At 35.0% G+C, this 23137-nt stretch overlaps 1 protein-coding gene across 4 annotated transcripts in view; it reads left to right on the top strand.

Moving 5' to 3' along the window:
• The window catches only part of PPFIBP2 (PPFIA binding protein 2), a 99715-nt gene that overhangs the window by 18276 nt on the left and 58302 nt on the right, over positions 1-23137 (top strand). For all 4 annotated transcript variants that reach the window (XM_048948928.1, XM_048948929.1, XM_048948930.1 and 1 more), the window contains exons 2-3: positions 5806-5903; positions 19124-19338. In XM_048948928.1, the coding sequence (XP_048804885.1) occupies positions 5840-5903; positions 19124-19338 (279 nt within the window). In that variant the 5' untranslated portion in view covers positions 5806-5839. The remainder of the gene's footprint in view (positions 1-5805; positions 5904-19123; positions 19339-23137) is intronic.

Raw genomic sequence — 23137 nt, forward strand, 5'->3', positions numbered from 1 at the left:
GGGGGATGATCACCTCCCTCTCCCTGCTGGCCACTCCTCTTTTAACACAGCCCAAAACACAGTTGACTTTCCGGGCTGATTTTTGTCAAAATCTCATAGTTTTACTCTAGGAAAAGACTTAATTCCATGTTTTATTGCAATTTATAATCTTTCAGTATGCTGCAGCATGAATTAACTTTCACAGAATCATTCATTATTTCACTTCTCAGTTTAAGGTTTCCAAATCTTGCATACTTTCTGGCTTTTTCTTTTTTAGAGGAGTAGTAAAAAGGGGTTTTGCAGGCATGGGGTTTGGAGTTCAGTAGCTTGCATAAGGCTTGATTGAAATACTGACCTTCATGAAAGGAAACTGGAACATGTGGTGGTGCTTAGTTTTTAATTTTTACAAGCTAGAAATTTGAATTAGTTAGATGACAGCTGAATAAAAATAGGGTTTTATTTTCATTTAATGTAATAATTCATGTTGAATGCAACTTTTAAGATTTGCAAAGTCAGAAGCTACAAAATTTCCCTTGCTACTGTGTGTAAAAGAGGTAAAGCTTAAAGTGTCCGATAACAATTTAAAATGAAATGGTGAAGTGTTTTTAAAGATTTATGAGAGATTTCTTTAAAAAAACAAACTGACCAAGCTTTCTGCAGCTGATAAAACTGCTGTAGGGAGGCATTGAAGAAACTCCACTTTTCTCATGCCATTCTGTCAGTGTCAGCTTTTGTACATAAGGATGAGTCCTTGCACAAACATGAGTTAGGAAGTGCAGTTCCAGTACCAGTAACAACTGTAACACACCGCCTGTGTCTTGTGGAGGAGGTGCTATGAGCTGATCTGTGTTCTTTAAGTGTCATAAAGAATCAGCAAAAACATTTACAAGATATTTAACGGTACTTTCATTTTACCTTTTCCTTTTTTTCCTTTTTCTTTTCACTACATACAGTGTTTAAATTTAGACTTTGATTAGCTAATTTATTCTTGAAAACAGATTTTTGCTTTTTTGACTTGGCTACATTGTAATGCAATAAGTTTAACTATGCTCAGTTCTCTTTATTTTTAAAGTATTTTGCACACTATATTTAGAAGTGGTGTAGTTTTTATTCCCTAACTTTTCTCAGCAGTATGCAGTATGGTGGTTTTATATGCCTGCTATCTAAGTTAGTTAAACTCATTTACTTAGGTAACAAACTTAGCTCATTTCCTCATAGAGGTATTGTACTAGCACAGTGCTCAACCTAAGGATATCATTTCAGAGAGGGAGTCTCAGCAGTGTGCTGACTTTCCCAGTGCTTTTCTTCTTCCACAGACTGGAAATGATTCTTTTACAAGTTTCTGTGCAACTTGTGCAAATCTACGCTTACCTAGAGCTTTCCCTCTGCACCCCTCCCCCCCCCATTTCTGCCCCCGCTCCCTTGGTGGAGCCTTTACACTTTCTAGCTGAAAAAGGATCTGTATTTCCATTTTATTTGTTCTATTAAAAAAAACCAAAAAGCTTTAATCTTGTTTTTGTTTATTTCCTAAAGAGTAATGAATGAGGAAGAGTTCTATTTATCCTTCTGTCTTTTCAATAAGCACACAAAGAGGAAATAGAGCAGGTAGTGTTTATATGAACAACTTCAATTTAATTTTAACCTATGATCGGATTAACATGATTTGGGGTGCATAGTCTCAGAGGATGCTGTATAAGTAGTGTTTCACGAGGTTGCCATTCTAGGGATTGTCAGAAATTCTATATCAGCAGCTGTGGACAGTTATTTAGAAGTAAGGATTAACTTAATTAGAGAGGTATGCTAGGTTTTAAAAGGCCACTACCCAAATAGGACTTCTGTATTTGATGGCTTCATGAAAACTCCTGAGCCAAGCTGGAGAGATGAATCAGCAATTGTAGGTCTGTGGGGTGACTGTGTGCAGTACTGTGGGTGGCTGGGGGAGAAGCAAGGTGGGAAATGGTGGGGATGGAAATTGTGCTCATATGCTCATTCCAGCCCTCGAGTTGTCCTGCAGCTGAATGTGTGGAGGACTTCTGAGCCTTAGCTAAGACACTTATCTTTCATTATACCATCATGTACAGAGCAAAGTGATATTTCAGTGTGATTCTTTGATACGGTTTGCAAACATGTATTTATTTATCCTAGAGGAAAATAAAAATAAAAAAAGAGGGAGGAAATGGGGGGGGGGAGGAAAGTGATGGTATTTAATTATAAGCTGTGTTTTCTATACAGAGGAGGAATTATAAGGCTGCCCAGAGCACTGATATTAAGTTATATTAAGAAGATCTAGAGTTCTTGTTAAAAGCCCCACCCCCTCCACAACTGATAATGTTTATAGTTTTGTTATTTGGAGTAAACAACGAAAAAGACTGTAAATAAGAGTTGCCTAAATACTCACTCTAATCTCTGAATAGTTATGGAAGATTCAGTTTTAATTAAGGCTTTTCATAATTGCCAATGCATCTGTTAAGTATTATGTTCTTTTTGGACACAGTAAACTATAGGCTTACATACAGAAGCTAGGATCAGAAATTTGCAAAGTGTACAGGCTCTAAGCAAGTTAGTTTTATGAGAAATCATTATTTGAAATGCAAATCTCATGTTGGGATTTACAGGGTAAAGCTAGTTGAGCAGAATGAGTTCAGTGCACGCAGAGCAGTTTGCTCTGTACTTCCTGGAAGATCTTATTACTTAGGTAATTATGACAAACAGGGTTGCAGTTTCTTTATCTGTGGACCGAGCTCTAAAATATTGTAAGTGTGTGGCTTAGAAGAGTTGATAACAATTTAGACTTCCATCTGCTTAACAGTAAAATTTTGGCTGTTAATAGCTAGCAGCTTTTAGTGATCAGAGGAGAAAGTTAATTCTTCTTAGGGACGTGAAAAGGTGAGTAGATTGGTTCTTGTATTTTACTGCTGTGCAAGTTAATATAATGTTAAGAAGTTTAGAATTTGCTAGTGTTAAAGCTTTTAGTGTAGTATTATAGAAGTTTTTTTCAGCTTTGCTAAACTGAGCAAAAACTATTTTTCAAAATATATGTATTTGTCTATGTAGATAAGTCATGGTGTTTTGCATGTGTTGGTGTCATTAGGAATGAAAGCTATAGAAAGAATTGCAGTTATAATACCAGCAAATAGAGAAATCCCATTTAGGCTCTCAGCATGCTTTGATGTTGATACAGGTGTCTTGTTTAATGCTATTTAACAATAACAACAGCAACAAAAAAAAAGGAGAATCCACAGTTTCAGGGACTTTTATAGAACTAGATCAGAAATTGTAACTGAAGGAGTATGAGATTTTACAAGCAGTTTCATAGTAATGATCTGAACAGTCAAACTGAAGGAGGGAGTGTCTGGGAAAATAAGACTTGCCTGAAGCAGAAGCAACAGGTCTGTCTAGAAAAAGATGTCAAGCAAGTAATATTACATTACCACTCTGGAGCAAGGCATGTTACTTTATTTAATGAAGTGTTGTTTGGTCAGCAGATTTTACTCTAGTTTGATGCAGTTAAGCAGCAAATGCACTGCAGATACAGGTGAGAAAACAGGAGGGGTGTGGAGGCTGGGAGGAGATAGGAGAAAGTTTTTGGGCTATTTTTCAACAAAACTTTCTGGTTTACCTCAAGATCTTAATAGCAAGCTTTTCTATAAGTAAAATTTCGAGTTTGTAATATTTCAGTGTTTTCTGTAGGTTATTTAGTCTAGATGGTTGAAAACAATATTTGATGTTTTTAAAAAATAGTAGTTAATAATAAATGTGCAGTTCTCTACCTACTTTAAAGCGCATAGCTTAACTTAGAGAACGAAGAAGAGCATGCAGCGTATCCGAGTGATAGAAACTCTGCACTGCTTTTAGTATTTTTCACGTTTTTTTCCCTTCATATTTGAGTCAGTCTGCTGGCCTGATTTACCAGCGCAGCTGGTGGCCATAGATCTGTGGAGGAGTGGCTCTTCTCTTCCACATCCACGCAAACAGCAAGGTAGCGTAGGCACCTCTTTGGCAGCTGCTTACCACAGGTGGATTTTTTCTCACTGAGGTGACTGTGGCCCATGTTACTGTTGCTTTGAGGTGGGAGGAAAAACTGCAAGGAAGGTGACTTACTGCAGTTAAGAACTGGCTATCTCTAATGTTTTTAATGAATCTGCTAAGCTACTGGCAGATAAATATGATAACAAAAGATGGAAATCTACCCAAATTAAAGAACTGATGCAACAGAATCAGAGGAAGTGTCTGAAATGTTCACATGTAAGCGTTCCAGTGTTTTGACTTTATATCAGCTGACATAGGGACTTTCAGGATTATTCTGAGGATAATTTGCATTATTTTCAATATCATTAAATGAAACATTCAGGTCAGTTGCTATAAAGATTAGATGAAATTCAGTTACATTTAGCATTGTTCATACTTGAATTATTATTTAGACAAAAATGGAAAGACAAAACCAACATTGATTCTCATAGATGTTTGCCTTGAGTGAAACTAAGGATTGTTCTTTCCTTTTTTTTTTTTTTTTTTTAATATGGCATTATTGTGCTGCTCTTTGAATCTCTTTGATCTGAAATTAGATAACAGCTTAACCATTATGACAAGCTAAATGGCAGAGCTCAAATTAGAATCTAGTGATTTCAGACATTAATTCCTGCAGTTGTCCCTTTTAGATAATGGTTGAACGTGTTGACCAGAGTGGATGTAGCACACACGGACCACTGATAACATAGAAGTTACTAACAAATTAGTTTTCTTTGTATCCTTGTGTGTTTTTTTCACCACTACTTTGTCTTAGGGCTTGTAATTTATAAACAAAGAAAACAATTTTAATTGCTACTAATTATTTTTCCATTATGTTGGTCTTATTACTGATTTTCAATGTTTCTTATGATGCAGTAATATGGAGTCAGCCTTAAGTGTACTTTTAGGGATTTTCTTTTCTGGTGGTGCATTAGAAATGACAATAAAATGATTACAATTAAATGATTTTTATTTCAAATCTGGTCTTATCCTCTGGCTTCTGATTCAGGTGATTTAGGATTTAGGATTCCTTAGGATTTAGGAAGTATCTAACTGAGAGTAAATGTAGATGGTTTAACTATTTGTCATGTCACTGGTCATGGTGGCCAGTGCCAAAAAGTGTCACTGAATGAACACCAGAGATTGTTGCATACATTTAGAAGAAGACAGTTAGCATGATAAATAGCGATTTCAGAGTGGCTGATCTTGGGGTGCTGTAATGTAAGGGTCAGAAGTGAAAAATGTTGGATATAATTACTGTTGGGGTTGAGCCAGCACCGGGTTTGTATGCATTAACTCTTTACTCTTGTAGCAACAGTCAAATCACAGCTCAGACATTTGGCTTATAGGTGAGCTTCAATTGTTTTTTTTTCAGAAACAGTAAAAGCCACTTATATTTGCTCATTTATTGAAATGTTTGAAATTTTATTGAAATGTATTGAAATTTATTGAAATACCCTCTTCTTGTGGTGCTAAAGGTTGAAAATACAGAGCTTTGATATAGAAAATTGCTTAGAAGCAATAATGAGGAGCAGGCAAATCTCAGATTTCCAGTGTCTGAGATTTGTTTGGTTTTGTTCCCATGTGTATTACCTTGTTTTAGTAAAGAACCTTAAGAAAAAATTGAATAAATGAGAACCTCAGAAATCCACATTTCCTATCAGGAATAGGAAAAATTTGTTAGTTTTTGTATTACAAAGCTGAATTTCTGATAGTGTGGAGTTTTGTTTGCATGGTGTAACATGTTTCACTGTTTTATTATATATTTTCTGTCTGGTTGGGTGGGGTATAACACACGTGATTTCATCTGTCTTTCAGCTGGAAAAGTAAAGGTCTCAACAAATTGCAGATCATGGCTTCTGATGCTAGTCATATGCTTGAAGCAGCTTTGGAGCAGATGGATGACATAATTGCAGGTATAAATACAGCATTATTTACAACAGATTATTTTTATATTTAACCTTGTTCATCTTTTTACCTCCTATGATTTTTCTGTTTTTAATTATTTGTCTCAGTTTGCCAAGTTCCCTGTGACACACAAGTTTTTATGGTTCAGTATTTATGTGAAGAAAATTTTAAGTAATATAACCGAAGAAAGCATATAATTCTATCTCAGACATATAACTATGGAAATAAGAGATTTAATTTGTTCTAGTGTTATATGGTAACTTAAAGAAATCCTATTTCCTGTTGTTACTTTGAATTTTGTTGAAATTTTGTAGAAAATAATTGCAATGACTAGTTTGAAAATTTACATTTATAGTTTGCTTGGTCATTTAGTTTACTGTAAAATAGTATATGCTAGATTTTTGTTTCTTTGTTTTTGTATTTCTGTGTGTTTGTTGAAAAACGTGATGTTTTCACCCATGTATTCAGTTATCTGGATAGTATATATCTGTATCTTACATTAGCATGTATTCATAAACCATGTAGTTTTCTCTGTGTGTGTGTGTATAAAAGAACTTGTCCATGATAATGTTTACGGCCTAATAATTTAGAATGTATAGCTCTTTTTGTTAGCATTCATATCCAGGAGTGAAATTAGAACTTTATTTTTACATAGTTTTCTGCCAGAAAGGGGTATGATGCAAGACAGAATTTGCTGTCTTTTGATTCTCTTATGGTAACGCAATTAAAACTTCTTGTCTCAACATTGCTGCATCTAAGAAGAGAAGGTAATTCTATGGTTAGCACTCAGTACCCTTGGGGTTTGTGGTCACACAGCGTTCAGCATGAGCTCCTGGAAGAGGCATCTGGGTAGGGCTGTGATCTCACTTTTGCAGGATGGAAAATCATCTACTAAATGTTTTCAAATTTAAATAATGACGCCCATGCTGTGCCTGTTGTAAAGCTAATGCTTTAAAAGAGCTGAAGCAACATTGAAGCCCGTGTGCTCCTAAATTATCTGCATACATCTGGATATTTTTATTTTTTCTTTTCTTTCTTCTGAGATAATTGATTCATTTCCCAACATGCAGCGGTGATAACATTTGATGAATGTATCTTTCATTTTTCTGAATATTTTCTCTTTTCTTAGGATAGGTTTTCTTCAGAAAATCTTCCAAGAGAACAAAGAAGTTTAAATAGGAGATTTCTAACTTTCTAAGATTACATACTGATTTTCTCCCAGGAGTTGTGGTATGTTTTCTTCTGACGGAAGGTGTTGGAAAAGTTAACATGATTTTGATGATTTTCAGACTTCTTCCTAAGATTTTCATCAATTTCAGTCTTCTGTGTTGGAAGCAAGCTCCAAAAAAATATTTCAAGTTGTTTAGTATTCCTCATGTGATCGATATGATGCCCTTAGATGACAAGGAGGTCTACTTCCTTGAATATATTGAATATATGTTGTTTAGAGAACTTTTGTTTTGCCTGAAGATACCATTGCGTATTCCCTTCCAAGACATACTAGCTACGTAGTTTTTTCACAAAGATAACATTGCTACTCAGTAGCATTTCCATGACTAGCAGCTCTGTAAAGCCATTGCTGCAAGGTCAGTTCTGGGTAATATAATAGTTGTTTACTTTTCTGTTTGTTTGTTTGTTTGTTTTCCCCAATGGTATTGAAAGGTAATCCATTAAATATATGACAATATGTGACAGCATGGCAATATTTGACTGTATTAAATAATCACATACTTCTACTAGTTAAATAATCACATACTTCTACTAGTTTGATAGAAAAATAATTGAGCTAGACTTCACTTTTTTTTTTTTTTTTTTTAATTTTCTTTCCCCCATTCCTTTTAAAACCCCTAACTTTTTAGGGTTTCATCCTGATAAATATGCTCTAGAATTACATAGTTCCAGGCTGCCTACCAGCATTACTTTTATACCCTCTGCTAAGCTGTCATGATTATGGAGATAATGATACAGAGAAGCAAAACACGTGATGTAAGAAATAATCTGCATTTATCACTGGGTTGCACACCCCATTCACAGCTGTTTTGTAGTGGTGTTGTTGCCCATCAAAATAAAGATTTAGACATGCTTTTCATATGTGGAGTTAGTTTGTAAGAAATAATCTGTTTCAGTTGGTGCTTTGCACATCTCATTCACAGCTGTTTTTATAGAATCAGAAAATGGCTTGAGTTGGAAGGGACCTTATGGGCCATCCAGTTCCAATCCCCTTTTCATCCACAAAGACCCCCAAGCCTTTCCCCTCAGGGTTGCTCTTAGTAAGTTCCCTTCCCAGTTTGTACTCATATGTACCCAGTTGTGTCATAATTGAGATTGCCTCAACTAGGTGGTGTTGATTCCCACACTAAACCAAAAAGACTTAGATGTGCTAGTTATATGTTTCCACAGTGTTGTGAGTAAATTGACAGCTTCAGGAGAGTTGACTTTGACTTCACATTACTTAATTTTTTTGCTAATTTCCAGTTATATTCAGTATTATGTGGAACATAGGATAATATTAAGGTATATAATGGTGAAGAAATAAGATTTCCAGTCACACATTGTCAGATCTCATCAATGTTAATTGATTTGATTTCAGAATGTTAACTGAATTGATGTGATTTCAGAATATCTACCCATACCAACCAAAAAATATTACTTTGTTCCTTTATTTTTAGTTGTAACACAAAACTCAAATAGTTTGGAGAATTGTTTATGTTAATTATTGTTTTCCATTACTAGAATTAGGAAAGTGATTTTAAGATAGGATAACTGAAGTTTTTTCTGGTCATTCTTTTCCAGCTAATGTTCTGTGTGTTCCAGAACTGCTTATCACATATTCTGGTATGATTGAGAGACTGAATATGTCTGCTGGAGCCTGTACTTGGATACTGGTGATTATCCCAATTTGCCTCAAATTGAGGAACATGGTTACTATCCAAGTTTGATTCTCTCTAATTCAATCCACTAGGCTTCTGTATGCAATCTGGGGAGGGTCTGGAAAACAGGAATATTCTCTTAAATGTAGTGAGAGAGGAAATAATGTACAGAACTCCTTCAGGGTGGGGACTGTTAATAAACAAACAAGAATTTTTCTAACTGCAGATTTATAAATACTATGTGATGCAAATATTGGAGAAATTATCTGCACCAACATAGGTGCTTTTAGAGTAGTCTAGAAACAGCAAAAGTCAGCTGTTCTGAGCTATTTCATCAGACTGGAGATAATAAAAATCATCTGCTGAAAGTTTTTTCAGGTCATGGATCCATGGTGTCTGGGCAGCACTGAATTCAAAGCCTAAGCCTAAATTTCATGACTATGGAAAAGTAGTTGGAAAAAGAGGTATCCCTGAGAATAAGGCCTGAATGGGTACTAGGAAGAGCTATGTTTTCCTTGTGACCTCAGAAACCTTTGCTTCAGGCATAAAATGATCATTAATCATTGCTTCAGGGAACTGAAAAGTCTAGAGGTGTTTAACTTTTGAAGTTTGAGTATGGGAGGTGTGTACATGTGTATGTATACAAATATACATTTAGATATATATGTATACACATGCAAGTAAAAAAATTTTTTTAGTAAGAAAACCATAAATTCTTATAATAGCTGAAGTTATTATTACAGCACAAGGCCCTGTTCTAACATTTTGAGGAAAGAACTGGGCATGCAAACACAATACAAATATTTACAGATTTGTAATCCTAGTTTTAGCCTTCTTAATTGTGGAAGTAAAAGCACTTACTTCAAATGCTAGCATACCTATTGGATGATTCTGGTTAATGGAAATAAAAAGTCTTAAGTAGATTGTGCATCTCAGTGCAATACAAAATATATTAGAGTTTAGAGTGCATGAGAGTAGGATTGTAAAACAAGATTAACAAATTAAATTTCTTTGGGCTTGATCAAATTTGACAGATAAGTGAGTGTTCCCAAGTCTTTAATGCTTCAGTACATCTTTACTGATACCCACCCTCTTAGCTATATAAATTAGGCATGCTAAATGATTACCCCTATTTGGCTAAAATAGCAAAAAGGACTAATGTGATTGTCAGTGAACATGACTTATCCATTAGCCAGAATGCTTTGCACTTGAAACAGAGGGAGTTTTTAAAGGAAACATTCATGTGTCAAATCTGTTTACATATTCTTGACTTCTAGAGCACATTTATGACATTGTGTCCATCTGTGTCTTGCCCAAGTCATTACTTTCTCATTTCTTTGGCTTGTACCCCATCCATTAAAATGTGTTTCTCCACAGGATTATAAACTTCGTTTAATTTTTCTTTTCAATAAATCATAATGAATTAAAATAGTTTTTATTTTACTTTAGTTTTTTAAAAAATTTCTGTTTAATTTGGACATACTTTTTTTTTTTTTTGTGTGAACAACTGTCATAAGTGTAAAGGGTAAAAATTAATGTCACAATACTATAATCCTCCATAGATCCAGAATCTCTTTAAATTCAGTGGTTAATCAGTGTAATTACTGTAATTTTAACAGAAGCTCCAGCAGTTATTACTTAATGAAAATTAATGAATAATGCAAGTGTATTATCACATGGGTGTGTACCAATATTTCAGTATTAATACTGAAAGATTAACGGACCAAAGTAATTCTAAAAGTTTGTTAGTATTTTAATTCCCTTCTCTCCAAGGGCAGTCCACTCGCATTCAGCCATCACCTTGGCTGTGTACTACAACTTCTGACCCATCTTAATTGGAGTACAGAAATGAAAGAGCTCAAGCTCCAGAGCTATGCGATCTTACTTGGTGTGTGTTGGATTACCAAATGAGCTCTAGTTAGGTGATCAGAAATTGGATTGAAAATGCAGAAATTCACAAAAAATACTGATACATGTATTTGAACCCCTTTGAGTGGATTTTAGGTTTTGTAGAGTAAGGTTTTCACTGAGTTTCTACTTAAATAGTAGAAAATGAAAGATTTTTTTAATGACCTTATGCTTCACCCATGAACAATCAGGTATTCACTCAGAGGATTCATTCAGAATGTAAGCACTAGTCGTGCAGCACTTCAAATGAAGAAGACAGAATTATCTGTTCTGCTTCATAAGGATTTGAGGTTGTCCAGACCAGACAGAGAGCACTTAATTCCATTTTTTTGTGGTCTGTTCTGAAGGGATGTTGTATCTGAAATGCATGCTGGGTGACATACAGCTGACAGGCAGTGCAAGCCTCTTGTGATTGTGAAGAGTGAATAGAGAATGGACCCTACCATTTTCTCTTTGGTTTTATATAATACCAGATGGCTTTTTATTTTTATGATTTCTGTCACACAATTTTCACATTCAAAGTTTAATTTCTATAGTAACAGTGTATAATTTAGTTATAACTTGTAGGACAGGGATTTGTGTAGAATTTCATTTCCAATATCAAATTAACACAAACTGTAGTTGAAGTAGTGATGACAGGAACAGAATAATTGAAATAATGAGCAATTCGTTTCTTTATAGCTTGAAGCAACAACTGGAGTGGTTTTCTTATATTTTCTAGATAAATTGTAATTGTGTTAATGGTCTATGCTTCAATTATGATTACTGTATTTCCCTTTTTACTTTTTGTTCACGTTCAATAATTTAGGCTTTTGTTTCTGAGCAAAAGAGATGCTATATCTACAGTACTTGTTTTCCTTGTTACTTCTAGATATTAATTAAGGTGAGCATTTTAGAAATTCTACAATACTTGCATATAAATTCTTGCATATAATACTTGCATAGAAATTCTACAATACAATGTAGAGTGACATTTTGAATCCGTTGGCTAGAAAATATGCATAGATCGTATAGCAGTAGAGATATTCAAAAGGAAATGAAATTGTAGATGACTTGAAATCAGGTCTTTGATAGAGGAATAAATAGTTTCCTATTGTTAACTATCTCGTAAAAATGTATACCACGATAGTAAGAGGGTTAGAGAAGATGAAAAAGGTGACCTTCAATTATCCTTAAAATTAAAGGAAAATTAATAATAATGAATAAAATTAGAAATACTTGGCGCTCACTTTGTAACCTTTGTTATAGCTTGTTAGATGCTAGGGTTTAGCTTCAGATACTTGACCTTAGGAAAGCTAATTAATAATGTCTTAGAAGTTGTTAGCAATAACAGATGTATAACAATTTTGAATCTTTTAAACCTTTAAAAAATCTAACTGCTTATGTGCTTAATCTGTAATTTTTCACATCGACTCTCTGATCTTTCTTTTGTGTTTGTTAACCGTCATAGAAGACGTGAACTCACAAACTTTTATATTTTTTTGCTGCTGTATTTTGTCAGGCTTTTACATACACTGTAGCTTTTAAGCATGACCTTATATAACTGCTCAAATGCAGTTTTGGTATATGGTTAAAGACATATGAAAATCATCGCATCTTGAGTGATCATTGCACTTGTGAGGCGTCGTCTACTCATTCCTTACTCAAGGTTGCCAGAGCAACTTGAAGTTCAGAATTTCCTCAATTTTGAGCGCTTAACCTTGCAAGAGATCGTTATAGCTATTTGGGCTGCTGTCCCAAACATGCTTCCCATATTCTCACTATTGTAAGCATTTTTTCTTACAGATGTGGGTGTGGGTATCTCACAAGATAGAGGGCCAAGATACTCTTTGTAATGCTGATGGAATCTCTCTGTAAACAGGTGAATACTACAAAATATGATGAAGCTGACAGGCATTGAGAATTTTGCTATAAACCATCAACTTAAAACAACTTTAAACATCTGCATGTGTAAAAGACAAAGCTGTCCTTTATGATCAAGTTGGTCTTTGATTTCCCTTGAATGTGGTCCTGCCTTTTCAGCAAAACAGCAGATTTAGAAGATCTCTTCCAAATTCTTGATTTAATTCAAAATGTAGAAAACTTTATAACAGGAATATTTTTTGTCTCTGAGTACAGAGAAGCAGGACTGTCAATATAAAACAAGAACCACATAATGACTGGGTACCAATAACAACATACCTGAACTGCAGTACTGCATTGTGTTTATGCAGAACAAAATCCATGCATCATAGGTATTTGTATTAAGTTTTGGCGTAATTTAACTCAAGGCAGATATAGCATGTCCATGGAACAGCATGAGATGGAATTCCTGTGAGAATAGTCCATATGTGCTAAAATTTCTATTAGTGTAATAGATTTGGAAGTATTGCTCTCCTAGAGTAATTCTTTAGAAGGATTAATGGAGTTGTTATGCCAGTGTGGAGTGGAGGAAATTGCCTAACAGTATTTAATTACTTGTCTCTGATGTTAAAACCACTTTCTAGCTAAAGTTCAAACTGGTAGACAAGATGTTCTGCAGCTTGCCATGAAAAGTTTCAGAAAGTTTGGCTTGAAGAGAAAGGATTGAAACTGGCTTCAGAGTATGATGTTGTCAAATTCCACTGGCATAGCAGCAAAGGGTGGAAAAGACAGAGAAATGTAAATAACTGCCAATACAGTATGTAGCAAAGAAAGGCAGTTCAACCATGATGGTCATAGCCCCATATAATTGAAAATCTGAGACACAGGTTCTTTTGTGGTTTATAGGGCATTATCTGTTCTTCAGTATGTGAGTCATTTGGTTGTTAGACAGATTTCTAAGAGGTAGATTGGAGCAACTTCTATCAAACAAAATTTCTTTAAGTGCAGAATCATAGCTGTTCTGTTTTCTACTTTAGGTGATGAAATTGATTCAAAAAAGTATTAATTTTTGGAAATCAGAATAATATGATTTTTATGAAATTATGCTTTTATTTTTTAACAGACTGGATGCAGATATTTTCCTCCTCAGTGGAGAGATGTATCTTGTCATTAAACATTATTTAGTGTTACCACTGGCTGCTACAGCCATTGTAGAATTTTTATGCTAAAAAGAGGTAGTTGTTGACTTGCAACACTTCTAATTGACTAATGGTTTCTTTGGCTCTAAATGCACTCTTTGTGAGTTTGTGTGTGTGTGTGTGTAAATGCCTATGGAGAAATGTTTGAGAAGTGAAGAGATTGATGGAAATATTTGTTTGTCTTTTAATGAAATGTGTTGATTGTGTTTTTCCTGTGCTATTGATACTTGACCTCAAATACAACATTAAGATTTGTGTTTTCCTACCTTTGCTAAATTTGCACTGTTACTGCAGAATCCATCCTCCTTTCTCTACCACCTGTAAGGCTGCTTGGCTTGTGTTTCCAGATAAGGGAGATCTTTGTTGCAGTTGTGTGTACCATACGTAACGTGCTGAGCATCACTGCTTGAAATCTATAAGCATGTAAAAGGAGAAGGGTTGAGTAGATGATTTGCATATGAAATTATAGACCGCTCTTGAAAATTGTCTAAAGTATTCCACAAGTGGTTGTAAATAAAGCTCAGCTGAAAATCATCCAAGCTACATGAAACTTGCATCTGATTATGACCTATAGCCATAATCTACACTTCTAGCTTTGGAAACTATTCTAGGGCTTCCTGCTAATCCAGTTTAACTGTTGCTGTTCACTGTAGTTAAAGATCTAAAAGCAGACATTTAAGGATCAGCTAATGCAAGCTATGATTCAAAATACAACATTTGTGATGTATTTTGCATTATTGTATTAAAAGAAAGGATTGTGTGAGTTACCTCTCCACTCCTTTGAGAGAAGACTTAGGAGTGAGAAGTCTGAATTTTGTCTCAGCAAAACTTTACTGCTAGTTAACATAAATTCAAGTTTTCAGGGCTTCGTGAGAAAAAGAGACCCATGCTTCAAAAGGGAATTATACTTTGCAGAGTTGAAGGAGAGAGGAAGAACTTGGACAACCTATATACTCATTGAGTAAAAACTCAGGTAAAAAAAAAAAAATGTAGCAGTGCAACAATGATTGACTAAAAAGCCAGAGTAAATGTTTATAACTTTGTCCAAAGGTGATTAGAATAAATGATAAAACTCAATTATTTGTGTATTTCAGGTTTATAGGAAGCAATCTCTACCCCACTTTAGAATTAGCTTTTGGGTTCTGTTGGTTTTATTTTGGGAATAGAGGGGTGTCTGTTGTTGAAGGTCAGTTTGTTTGGTTTGGATTTTTTGAGGTAATTTTTTTTTAATGTTTTCTTTAACTGTTTTCTGGACTAAAAAAATCAGCAGTTTCAGGAAAAATCTCTTTGTAAACCACTAATTGTTGAGCTTAATATTACCATATTCAGGCAGTTTTAGAGAGAATAGACTTATACTGAGAGAATAGATATATATTCTAGAGAGAACAGATCATAGTGATGAATGCAGTGGAGAAGAAGTAAAGGGGCAAGGGAGAATGAGAGATGAGAAACAGTTTTTACTGCTAAAAGCGATAATAAATGAATGACAGATGAATGTCTATAATAGAAGCTGAGGAGAGTGGATTTTCAAACTGGCAAGGTTTTCTGATTTTTATTGTACTGTTTACAGTAGTAAATAATAATACAATAGTACTGTTTAGTAATTTATTTTCACATGCTGCAAACAGTGTTGTTCTCTGAATAGGTTATGTATTTGCCCAAAAGGGACTTTTCTTTGAAACCATTCAGCTAACTGAAAGGAACTCTGAACACACAGTGTGCTTCCATGGTCAATGTGTAACCCAAACATGTAACTTGAAGTTGTTTTTTTTCTTTTAATAGTTTTCTTATTCTTTCTAGAAAGTAGTACACTTTAACCTCTTCATCCACTGGCTGTATGTGAAAGTGAGAATTGAGCAGCTTGTCTTTATCCACTACTTTTTTTTTCCTCCTTTATTATTTTCCCTCTTTAAGGTATACATTCATCATGATTAATTGTGCTGCCCTAGAATACCATCATGTTGAACTTCATATAAATATAATGACAAAAGATTCCCCTGTGTCCTTTTTTGGCCTTGGGGGAAAAAAAAAAAAAAAAAAGATACAGGAACACTCTGACTTGCTGAAAATCATACAGTGAGGTTGCTGCTTTTTTTTTTTTTAGTTCAGAACTACACTCATTTCTCTTGACTATCAATAAAATTCTAGTGACTGAACCATATTCTTCCCTGCATCAGTTGCCTATACTGAAGTCAGATGCATACTAATTGCTGTTAAGGGTAGAGTTGACTGGTAACATCTAGAAGTTTGTTTGCACTGGGGCGTTCCTTTTTTTTTTTTTTCCTTTTTTTTTTTTTCTTTTTTTTTCAGTCAGCAAAGAGATCCAGTTTCTTACTGTCTGGAGATAAAGTTTAATGTATTTTGCAGTGTGATGATGTGAAGATTTAAACTAATGCAAATTGATATACTTACTCCTACGCACATAATTTTTCAGGATGTGTTCTTGTCCTTTGGTCGAACTGTATGTAATCTATTTAATATCAAACTATATGGAAAGCAAATAAGAGAAGCAAGCCTATGATCCACTTGAAACTAAGCAGTAAAATAGGAAGCTTTCACAAGTGAAATACTGAATTGAACTATCACAACTTTCCTACAGAATTTTAAATAGTTTTTTGAAGAAGGTGGATATGATAGTAATTGTGTGTCATGTCACCATTGTAATCAAAGAATGGAAGCAAGATGTGATAAGCAGTGAGGTGTTTAGTTGGGTAAGAGAAGATGTTACCAGTACTGTCCACGAGCAAGTTACAGTGGTTTGTACAGTTTGGCTTTACATTGCCTGTGTAAACTGTCTGAGCTGCTAACATAATCAGTTTAAACCCAGGACATTTGCACATTTGCTTTAAATCTGTATTTATCTTGAAGCATTGTCTGCAGATCTAGTCCTACTGCTAGCTACATGGGAGAAGAGACTGAACCCCACCTCACCACAGCTTCCTTTCAGGTACTTGTAGAGAGCTGTAAGGTCTCCCCTGAGCCTCCTCTTCTCCGGACTTAAAAAATCCCTGCTCCCTCAGCTGCTTTTCATAGCACTCATCCTCCAGACCTCTCACAGCTTCATTGCCCTTCATTGCCCCACATGCTCCAGGACCTCAAATTCTTTCTTGTAGTGAGTGGCCTAAAACTGAATGCAGCATTGAAAGTTTGTCCTCACCAGGTTGAGTACTGAGGCACAATCACTTCACTTCTGCTGGCAACGCTATTTCTGATTTCAGCTTGTGTGTATCTCTTTAGGAAAGTAAGAATTGACCTCTCTGGCCAAATGAAAAGGTTTAAGATGTTATGTGAAGTAAGTTCCTGTTGTACACAATTTGCAAACTTCTGTTTTTAGTTCATACTGTGCTAGATTTAACTGCATTAGGAAGTAAATAAACAGCTTGAATAGGTATTGAGGAGGATGTAAATAAACAAGAATATATATTTTATTGGTTAGAATAATCAAATTCAGTAAAACAGATGATTCTCTTAAAAGGAAAAAAAATCTGGAAGACAAATTGATTTAGGAGGTAAAATTGTTGTCTTTAGCGGTCTTAGAACTGGATATTGAAGAGAAATACTATCTTGGCTGCAGTCTTAGACAGAAAATAAGATGAGTTCTTACACTTGACATATCAAAATAAACCTATATGTAATACAAGTAAATAGGACTAAATGTTTGAAAAGAGCTTAGAATTATATTAAATAGGCAATGAAGATAAATGTGTTGCTTTAAAACAAACAAAGAAAACAACCCATCTGACAGCCAATACTACTGAGTGTTGCTAAATCTTAGAAATGTCCAAGGATGCCTTTGCACTGTTTTGATTCAAACAACACATAAATAGAACAGTAGAATTAAAATGACACAGTCATCTGCACAGGTAAGTGATCTGGTAGATCACAGTCATCAAAGCAGTGGTTGAAGAACATCTGGTTAATATTATTTAGATTTCCCTTAAGATTATTGTGAAGTTTAGCATTCACAAAATGAGAGACGAAATGCTTTCTTGGATCGATGACTCACTGAGATGGGAAAACAGTGTTAGGATCAAATGATCAATTAGTGTTCTGGCAAAAAGCCCATCTAGGTGCAGAAGATATTCAAGTGTACTAGGACATAATGCTAATGCATTTGTGAGCTATATTTACTAAATTATATATATATAGTGCTATATGTAAAATACCATTAGATTCACTGGGTTCAAACAACATGTAGTGTTCAAATCAGAGCTGATAAACAACCGTAACAGACAAAAGAACATTGATTAATGCAAAGTAGTGTGCACAGATGAGGGAAACTTGGATTAGTCATACATCTGTGTTTCAAATTAAATACAGCTGCTCAGGGAAAAAAATCTTAGCCAGTAATTTTCAAAACTTGATGAAGACTTCTCTTCCTCTTGCAACTAAAGTATAAGGTGAAAGTGATGTTAAAAAGAGGAGTGAGTGGAAAAATCTGTGGAAATGATTTTGATCACCTTGTATGGATCAATGATGCAGTACAGCATACATATATAAAATGTTACTGTCCTCCTCTCAATCCTTTCATTTTGTAAGTATCTCCCATGAAGTCAAATAAGAGAAAACATGGGATTGTTTATGCCAGAGAACAGGAATGAATTCATACGTGAGTGCAATCTGCTATGTACATGGAGCAATGAACTATATATATAATAAAATAAACTATAAAAAGTAAAGCCAATACAAGCTTTACAAGTTTTACAAGTTTTCCATCTGAGTATTTGTTAAGTAAACCAAACGGTGTCAAATGAAACTCAGAACTGAAAAAAAGATAGCTCGCTAAACAGGGTATCAAAACAAAAGATTGAAAGATATTATAATTTATAATTCTTCATTTCATGAGATATGTTTCTGAGGAAAGATGTTTGATGCTGAAAGGATGTCAGCGAGTGGCTGGGTTTTAGAGTTTTCTATAATTTGGAGAGCTCACAAAGTTCTCAGAACTTTGGGTAGTTTGTTCTCAGTGAAAAGTGCTTTAAACCTGTTTGAGGTTACATATTTTTCCATTTCTGGTAATACAGGTTATTTTCATTTAAGTTTCTTGTCAAAGGGCTGAGTGAATCTTGCTTGTTTTGCTTGAGAAGCACTGCTCTGTGTGGAGACTTCTGTGTAGCTGAGAAGTTAGTGACATCTCATGGTAACCATGGAAAATTACAGGTGATTTGTGGTAAAGTTTGGAGTCTGTAATTTAAGAGACATTGTAAATGTTGTCTAGGTTGAAATATGCTTGTACATTGCTCTGATGTTTAATTCTAAAGTGTTCATTATTTAACTAATAACTGCTTTATTTCTAAGTCTTACTGGAAGTATTGAAACTTGTCAATATTTGAAGTCCAAATATAGCAGTGTGTAGTAGCTAAATATTTGTCACTTGAAATAAGACTTTCCTGTTTTCGCTTCTTTTAGGTACGAAGTCAGCTGCAGAGTATGCTAATTGTGCTTATGATATTGTGTCACCTGCTCCATCAGTATATTTGGGCACATTTCAAATTTTGCATCTCCTGGAAGATCTAAAGATGGCTTTGGAAATGTTAGAGGATCCTCAAGAGAAAGAAGCACTGCGAAATCAAATTCCAGGGGCCACAGCAATATGTATACGGGAGTGGTTTGAAGAGAATCTGGTGAGTATTAACTTCTAACTTTATCATTTTGTTTGTTTGTAAACAGCCTTAGGTCAAGTATTTTCATGCTTCAGTGACTTTTATAATGAATGAAATCTGTCTTCTTAGAGAACTGCAGCAGATATTAAGTAATCATAAAAAGCTGTTGATATCACCACTTTATGAGGTGATGATTAAATGAACACAGGAGTATGAATAGTTGATAAGCCTTAGGTTTGTGTTGGATGTAATAAAAGCAAAGCTTAAAGTGAACTTTTCTGTGGCATTTTTTCCTTTCATTTGTTTCTGTTGTGGATATTCATTCTTTCCTGAAGATAACATATGAGTGTGTATATAAATAAAGCTTATCATTTTTAAATCTATCAATTTGGAATTCAGTGATGTTGTCTGATGAAGGAAGAAATAGGAATAAGATGCATGATTCTTTATCCTTTTGCTTGTTGGTACTCTGAAACTCCAAGGTATATTCTACACCAGGCAATGATGGTAAATGAAAAGAGCATTAGCTTCTGAGTGAGAGATGTTTATGTTGGGATAGATAGGGAATAAACGTTTGGCTGTATTGAAAGGACTGAACCTTATCCAGATGAGGAGCAGATCTGATAGCACAGTATGTTGAGACCACTGTGTTCTTAAAATATTTTGCCCTGTTTTGTACGGAGAAGTTCTACACTTATTTTAAGGACATCTGTATGCATGAGGGGATTTGAGCATAGTAGGTGTGATTTTTTTGTTTGTTTGTTTGTTTTTAATTACAAAACATCCACTAAACTCAATCTTAGAATGTGCACTTTTTCTTTACAGTTAAAACAAACAAACAAAGAAACACCTATAAGCATGCACAAAACTTCTATGTTTTAAAATTTTTGGTAGTCCTTTGTGGAGCCGAGAGTTGGATGTCATTATTGAGTCTTGCCTTCCATTAATTCTATCATTTAGTACCATTATTAGGTGTGAAATATCACCAAATGTTTCTTAACAATTCTGTTACATATACCAAAGATGTGGGAAAATTTAGTTGTGTCTAAGGTATGAAAACTTCAGGATTTGTTTCACATCTGACATTACTTTGCTTATTCCATCATTTGAGGGCATTAATTTTATTTATTTTTAATGGGACTTCTGGTGGTGATAGAGTGTTTCAAGTGGAGTTGGATTTTGTACTTTTTTGTGGAACTAAAATTTCCACATATTGCAAATTTGTGTATTGTGCAAAGGCTCCTTTTTGAATTTCTGTAGTCTGGTATCTCTGAACGTCAAGATATTGAATTTGCACTCAGCTGAACTGTATTCACCTCAACAACATTGATTTGAGATAGATGAAGTAGCATTGAATTTAGGTGGTTACTACATACAATGGAATGAGGATATAACAATTTTTGTGATGTTAGAAAAGCGCTGTTCTTTTGATGAAACAAAAATGGAATAAAGCTTCAGTAATAGTAGCTTTTTTACTACTTAAGTACTTTTTTACTACTTAAGAACTATACTAAAAATTTGTGCCTGCAAGTGCATTCATGCAGTCTTGTACATGCTTTATGTTTGTAAATTCTTTGGCCTTGAAAACTGAACAACAAAGAAGAGGAGGATTGTCATAAGACATTTAAAAGAATTTTCAAGGAAACTTCAAATACATAAAACCATTTTGTGTGTGGTTTCACTGCTTCTTAATAAATATTTTAGTACTGCTAACAACCACAGGACATATCATGAAGTAGATAGTAATTTCAGCATTAAAAATTAACTGTTGCAGTAACAATGGGCTATGTTTGAATTAATGAGCTGTGAGAGAATACATTCAGGTACAGTTTTATTTTAGAACTCTGACTGTCTACACTGTTCATTTATTAATTCATCTTTGTTGATCATTTCTTTGAGTACAAAGGAGAACTCTAGTGTTCTTACAGAGGTCCTAAAATAATTTTAAAAATAGGTGAAAACCCTTATTTTCATGATTGTAAAACCTGATCTTACTTCTAGTGGACTGTTTATGTTAAACTTCAGCCATTTCACTGTGTAGCTTTATGTACTTATCCTTAAAATGCTGCTTCATGAGAAATCCTGAGTATTTTCCTCATGATGTTTTTTCGTAGAAGCTTAATTCTGAAAATCTTTTTTTGAAGGCACTAAATTTGAGGAAACAGAAAGGGGAGAGAATTATAGAATTGCTTATGTTGGAGGGGACCTTAAAGATGATCTAGTTCCAACCCCCTGCCACAGGCAAGGTTGCCAATCACTAGATCAAGCTGTCCAGGATCCCATCCAGCCTGGCCTCAAAATACCTCCAGGGATAGGGAATCCACAACTTCTCTGGGCAAGCTGTTCCAGTACCTCACCACCCTCTGAGAAAAGAATTCCTTCCTAACATCTAACCTAAATCTCCTCTCTTTTAAATAGTTTAAAGCCATTCTGTCCTATCATTATCAGGCTGTGGAAAAGATCAATCTCCCTCTGGCTTGTAAGCTGCTTTTAAATACTGGAAGTCTGTAATGAGGTCTCCCTGGAGCCTTTTTTTTCTCCACGCTAAACAGGTCCAGCTCCCTCAGTGCCTCTTCATAGAAGAGGTGTAGAGGTGCTCCGATCCTCTGATCATCTTAGGCCCTCCTCTGGACCAAGTCCAACAGCTCCACGTCCTTCCTGTACTGGGATCCCCAGATTTGGACACAATACTCCAGATGGGGCCTCTCAAGAGGCAAAATCCCCTCCCTCTGACCACCCTTCTTTTGGTGCAGTCCAGGATACCATTGGCCTTCTGGATGGCAAGAGCTGCTGGCTCATGTCCAGCTTTTTGTCCATCAGGACCCCCTGGTCATTCTCCTCAGGGCAAGATACCTCAAGACAGACTCGAACAAATACTTTTATAAAGATGGAGTATAGTAGTAATATCCTCTGCTAGTTAAAAGAAAAAATAATTGTATATTTCTTGTATATGAACTGTTGTTACAAGAAGTCTTTAGAAGTGTACTGTATAAATATTTAATTGGAATGTAAGTTATTGCTACTAAAAACAGAAGAATTACATGTATGCAGCGGTAGGACTCTTCAACAACAGCTGAATGGGAAGAGAATATGTTGTGAGCAATGTCAGTTAAATCCAGTACATCTATCTCCTGGTAGGTTTGACTGCAGGACTCAAATGTTGAGAGTCATGACAGAGCTATATATAGCTGAATCTTCCCGTTACCAAGTGGCATTGGCACATGCTAAATTGAAAATACACCAGCAAAGTCTGCTTGGGATAGTATAGCCAAGCCATTATTCTGTATGCACTTATGTTTATTATTTCCAGTTTGAAATACTAGATGGATATGTTTTCTCAGCAGTTGTTCCAGTTGAATTTTGAGTGACCCAGTCCTCTGCTGTGCTCCAGCTCCTTTTCAATGAGCTAGTGATGCAAGGAGGCCCTGAACAGGCAGGTCTGGTCTTCTGACTTCCTCAAATATGTTAGAGTAATTCTCAGCACACAGGAAGCAGCAATATACTTCATGCCTACTCTTTATGAATACTAGAGAATGCCTTGGAACTACTGGGAAGGGAGGTGTAAATGGCTTGCATGGAATTTACCTAAGCCAGGATGAATTGATTTATTATTATTATTATTATTTAACATTCCATTGTTGCTTGTCTGGGAGTCAGTTTCATATTTTCTGTCAGCAAAGTTCATTGTATTATTATTATTATTAGGGATATTATTATTAGGGATATTATTATTAAGAAGGGAATATTTAGGTTGGATGTCAGGGAGAAGTTCTTTACAGAGAGTGGTGAGGTGCTGGCACAGGCTGCACAGAGAGGTGCC

This window comes from Lagopus muta, chromosome 6 (genome assembly GCF_023343835.1).
Source record: "Lagopus muta isolate bLagMut1 chromosome 6, bLagMut1 primary, whole genome shotgun sequence".
NCBI classification, from domain to species: domain Eukaryota; kingdom Metazoa; phylum Chordata; class Aves; order Galliformes; family Phasianidae; genus Lagopus; species Lagopus muta.